Here is a 5,300-nt window from a genome sequence, read left to right as displayed (position 1 = left end):
TATATATAAACTAACACTATATTTCATCTATATATATAAAACTTTAATTTATAAATAAATCATTCTCAACAGCAAATGAAGACATTTATTAATCGTATTAAATAAGCTACGATGTTGACACAATCCAACATTATCAAGGTGGGATCAAAACTAAACGTGGCCATACAAGTGATTCACGGCTTTAGCCCAAACCAAAAAAAGGAAATTAAAAATAGAAAAAAAAGGTCTCTTAATTTATCTATTTAAGAAGTGAAGATAGTCTACCATGAAAGTAGGATGAAGAGCTAAAGAATCCTCAGTTGAGTTCAGTTCATAAATAACATTCCTTTCTCTGCAAGCTCTCTCTAGCAGTCTAGCTACGCTCATGGCTCAGAGGAGTGACAAAGTACTCCACTTCGCAGTTTTAGGAAGCCCAGGGATGGGCCACCTCATCCCTCTAGTGGAGCTCGCCAAATGGCTGATCACCACTCACAGTCACCGCGTTAACGTAACCATCTTCGTCACCACCACCGTTGTCTCAATCGCTCAATCCCAATTCCTCCAATCCCTTACAGTTTCCGACTGCCTCCAGACTATCCAACTCCCACCAGCTGATATCTCAGGCCGACTGTCCACTGATGCGGCGCCGGTAGCTCGTTTATGTGTGATTGTGAAAGAATCCATCCCGGCCTTTCGATCAGTGGTCACTGCTATGGCGTCACGGCCTACAGCCCTCATCGTTGATTTATTTTGCACCGATGCTTTTGACGTCGCCGACGAGCTCGGAATACCCAAGTACGTGTACATCACATCGTCGGCAAGGTTTTTGGCGCTGAGCCTCTACTTGCCAACGCTTGATCAGGAGATAGAAGGCGAGTACGTCGACCTGCAAGAGCCGATCCACGTCCCTGGTTGTAAGCCGGTTCCGGTGGATGACATTGTTGATCCCATGTTGGATCGAACGAACGAGCAGTACGCTTGGTATTTGGCACATGCTTCCAGGTATGCCTTGGCCCAAGGAATTCTGCTGAACTCGACGGAGGATCTGGAACCGGAAACGCTTAAAGCTCTTAGAGAGGACCCTGTTCTACGACAGAGTTTACAGGCCAAGAGGAGAAAGAGTGCCTAGCATGGCTAGATGAACAACCCACTGAATCAGTGCTTTACGTCTCCCTCGGAAGCGGGGGGACATTATCAAACGAGCAGCTCACTGAATTCTCATTGGGGTTGGAACTGAGCCAGAAAAGATTCGTCTGGGTGGTACGGCCACCCGCCAGGAAGGAGACAGCGGCGAGTTTTTTCACGTCCGGCAACGTAAGCTGTGGCCCGTCAAAGTACCTGCCGGAGGGGTTCATGACTAGAACCAAGGGAAGAGGGTTTTTAGTAAACACGTGGGGTCCGCAGATGATTGGGGTCCGTCAAAGTACCTGTCTCACTGTGGGTGGAACTCGACTCTGGAGAGCATAGCCAACGGAGTGCCTATGGTCGCATGGCCACTATACTCCGAGCAAAGGTTGAATGCAATGATGCTAACAGAGGATTGGGGCATGGCGGTCAGGACGGAGCACTTATCAACGAAGCGTTTGATAGGTCGCGAGGAGATAGGGAGACTGGTTCAGTCGGTGTTGGGCAGCGGAGAGGGGAAAGCGTTACGGAGCAGAGCTGAGGAGCTCCAAATGAGTGCATTAAGAGCTATGGGTGATGGTGGATCTGTGCATAATTCACTCTCGCAGTTTGTTCGAGATTGTGAGATGAGCTTGGAGAGGAAACAGCAGGAAAAGACTCCAAAGTCCAAAGAAAAATGCTGATCAGAGCCCATGACGACGTACTTACAGACTCAAAAATACAAGTCTTTTGGTTCCATTCAGTGAATATATATCTCTGCTGCTCTGTTTAACTACGACTTAAATATTGTAGTATAATACTATAATATGTATTTTTCTTTTTGTTTTTGTGTTGATATTGATCAATATAGTCAGAGCAAAGTCCATTCGAATTTCCATCATGGCCTAGCATTGGGAATATCTCCGCATGAAATAAAGGATAAAAGTACGGAGATATTCCCGATGCAAGGTTATAGGACTTTACTCTGACTGAAATCGATCTCTGTTTAGTCTGTTGTTTGTTTATCTGCTTTGTCGGAGATGGGATTCAGTCATTGGAGGCCCATTCAAATAACTATCGTAGCCTTGCATCGGAAATATCTCTCTATGAAATAAAGCATAAAAGTACAGAGATGTTCCCGATGGAAGGCAAGCTGTTCGAACAGTATTCGAACAGGTCTTGCAGTGACTGAAGCCGATCAGAATTTTATAGCCCCGTACAGAGGAAATACATTTTGACCGTTGATCGTAAATTGATGTCAAATTCACGGACAGGATGTAATTTACAAGGGAGAGGGTCAATAGGGGGTTGGAATTCAGAATTCTTCATCGGTTGTTAGTAAAAATCGTTAAATTACTAAACTTTTTTTTTTCTTTTCTTTTTCTTGCCCATTTTCTGTTAAAACCCAACTAATCCAAAAAATACCTCACTGTCTGAAAAAGAGTCTCGTCTCGCTGCTCTCCTCACTTTTTTTTTTTTTCGGGTAAAAACTAGAAACACCATGACCAAGCGTCATGGCGTGGCGTGCTTGTAGTGTGCCTGAGAGCCTGAACCTCAAATTCTGAATCAAAGGCCGGTGGCATGCATATAGTGTTCGCACAATTGCACCGCAAGATCGAGCATTAATCTAACAGGTACCTGAATAGAAATACCCCACCAATTTGGGGCTTTTTTAATCAAGTCGTGCCTGAAGAAAGACACTTGCAAATTAATCTGCAATAGATACATGTTCATTACGATGTGCGCAAGGGCGTTCATTGAATGGAAGCCATATTAATCTAACAAGGTTTTTATTTTAATGTGAATAGAAAAATATAATTATCGAACAGTAATAATGAAGAAGAAGAAAAACAAAAAGTGACGAATAGGGCTTTGTTCTAATCTAGTAGGGCTCTGTTTAAATCTACTATAGAATATTTAATCTAGTAGTGCTCTACCGAATAGATCATCATGAAGAAGAAGAACAGAAAATGAAGAACAAGAAGAAAAGAAGAAAAGAAGGGACCTACATACCAGTTTGTCTCTCACAATCTCACCCTTAATCCGTTGCAATTTTTCCTTTCTACTTATTTTCTGGTGTACCAGTACAGCGGGAGTAGAGTCTCCGGCACACCTGCAGAGAGAAAACAGAGTGCTAGGCTCAAACTCTGCCTCGGTCTCTCCTGTCTCAGACTAGTTCAAAACTTGTGCCAGAACACCAATCCAACGTAATTGAATTTCTAAGCTCTGAGGGAGATTACTTTGGGAGAGAGACAACAGAAAGAAAGAGAAAGAAGCTCTAAGTGCAAAACCTTATATTTTGTATTATTTTGTAAGAATTTATACTATATATTTGCATTTATACTCTTTCCAAACTGAGCCTTGAGAGAGATAGAGAGAATGACAGAAATAATGATAGAGTTTAGAGTTTTAAAAGCTTTGGAAATGGTGAGATAGCAAGCTGGGTTTCTCGAATGCCAATGTATAAAAATACAAACACATGTAGATAGCAAGCCACAAAAATTTATGTAACATGGCAACTAGCTATTGTAGGATCATCCTGATCATTTTCATGTTTATCGGTTTTGTTGGTTCTGTTATCTCAATATAGATTTTTGAATTACACCGCGACACATGGCCTTCAAGCAATACCTCGGCGCTGAGTAAGCAAACCAGCTCGGCAAGTTAGCTTAAAACACTTCACTAGGCCGATGTCTACTACCTAGGCCGGGCCGAGCTAACAGATCTCCCAAGATATAGTGACCTACCTCAAAGATCGGTCAAGCTGTAAGAACCTATGGCGACCAGCAAGGCGAGCACACTGACTTGTCCCATAGATACATTACTACCTTGAGATCTCTAGAACAATAATGCATCGACCGTTAGGTTGGCCTACCGCATTGCATGCATCAGAATTAATCAGACGGACCGTAACCCCCGCGTAGATCATGTAACCAACATAATTATTGGCGTGATCTGTAAACTAGGAGAGTATCCCTTAATTATGGGATAACTCTTATCATAATAGTTTGTATGTAACTAGGAAAGGAAAGTTTGGATGTAACTAGGAGAGGTGTGTATATAACCCATTCGTTGCAACGAAAAAAATCAAGAAAGAAGAAGAGCTTTCTCCTTCTACTCGAATTGTCATGGTATCAGAACGTCACGATCCATGACAAACTCGTCTTCCTGATCGCTGCGAAGTCTTGGTCGCCAGTGGGTGACTGTTGCTACTACCGCTGCAAGTCCGACGGTTGCTCTATCGTGTGGTTTGTTTTTTTTTTCCTTCTACCCAGAACTATCAACTCCATCGTAGTCACCGGTGGTTGGCCTCTACTACTGCCACTGCAAGTCTGGCAGTTGCTCTGCTAGATCTCGTCATCTCACCATGGTTGTCGGTGGTTGGCTGCTGCTACTACCGCTGCAAGTCCGGTGGTTGCTCTCCTAGATCTTGTCGTCTCACCGTGGTCGCTGGTGATTGGCCACTGATATCGTTGCTGCAAATCCTTGCTGAGTGCAACCCACCTCGTCCTCCTGATCGCTGTGAAGTCTCGGATTCGCCTACTTCTTCGCAATCTACAACGACCGAACATCGCTCTTCTTCACATCAGCCGATGGTTGGATCCTACTGCCGCTGCAAGTATGGTGGTTGCTCTGCCAGATCTCGCCATATCACCGTGGTTGTCGGTGGTTGGTCGCAGATATCGCCGCTACAAATTCTTGCTGAGTGCAACCTGACTCATCCTCCTGATCACTGCGAAGTCTCAGACTCGCCTGTTTCTTTGCAATCTACAACGACCGAACATCGCTCTCTAACACTCCTACCCTCACTGAATTGATCACTAGAATGACTGAGCTCCTGCACAGACCGACCTCGACTACAGAGACCTCTGCCGCTCAGATCGACATTAAGTTGGATGGCACCAACTATGCTCTTTGGTCCCAAGTTGTTGAGATGTATATCTCTAGCAAAGATAAATTGGGATATATTAATGGCAAACTTCCTCAGCCTCCACTGACTGACCCAAGCTTTCGAAGGTGGCGCACCGACAACGCTATTGTCAATGGATGGTTAATTAACTCCATGGACGTATCCTTGATTGGTAACTTTATTTGATTCCCTACAACAAAGATGGTGTGGAGTTCTGTTGCTACTACGTACTTTGATGGCAGTGATACCTCGCAAGTATATGATCTCTGGCGCTGTGTGACCCGCTTGCGCTAGTCTAGAGGGTCCC

At 44.2% G+C, this 5,300-nt stretch overlaps 1 protein-coding gene across 1 annotated transcript; it reads left to right on the top strand.

The window, feature by feature from the left end:
* Positions 1 to 239: 239 nt before the first annotated feature.
* Positions 240 to 1,925, top strand: LOC148850957 (anthocyanidin 3-O-glucosyltransferase 5-like). Its single transcript, XM_088943541.1, is given in 3 exon segments — positions 240 to 1,079; positions 1,082 to 1,390; positions 1,393 to 1,925. Coding segments are annotated over 3 exon segments (1,419 nt in total). The 5' UTR covers positions 240 to 364; the 3' UTR covers positions 1,788 to 1,925.
* The last annotated feature ends 3,375 nt before the right edge of the window (positions 1,926 to 5,300 follow it).

The sequence above is a fragment of the Nelumbo lutea genome, chromosome 5 (genome assembly GCF_056320005.1).
Source record: "Nelumbo lutea isolate HS-2025 chromosome 5, American lotus-T2T, whole genome shotgun sequence".
Classification (NCBI taxonomy): Eukaryota; Viridiplantae; Streptophyta; class Magnoliopsida; order Proteales; family Nelumbonaceae; genus Nelumbo; species Nelumbo lutea.
The sequence above is the reverse complement of the archived record's forward strand: the minus strand, read 5'-3'. Positions and strand labels throughout refer to the sequence as shown.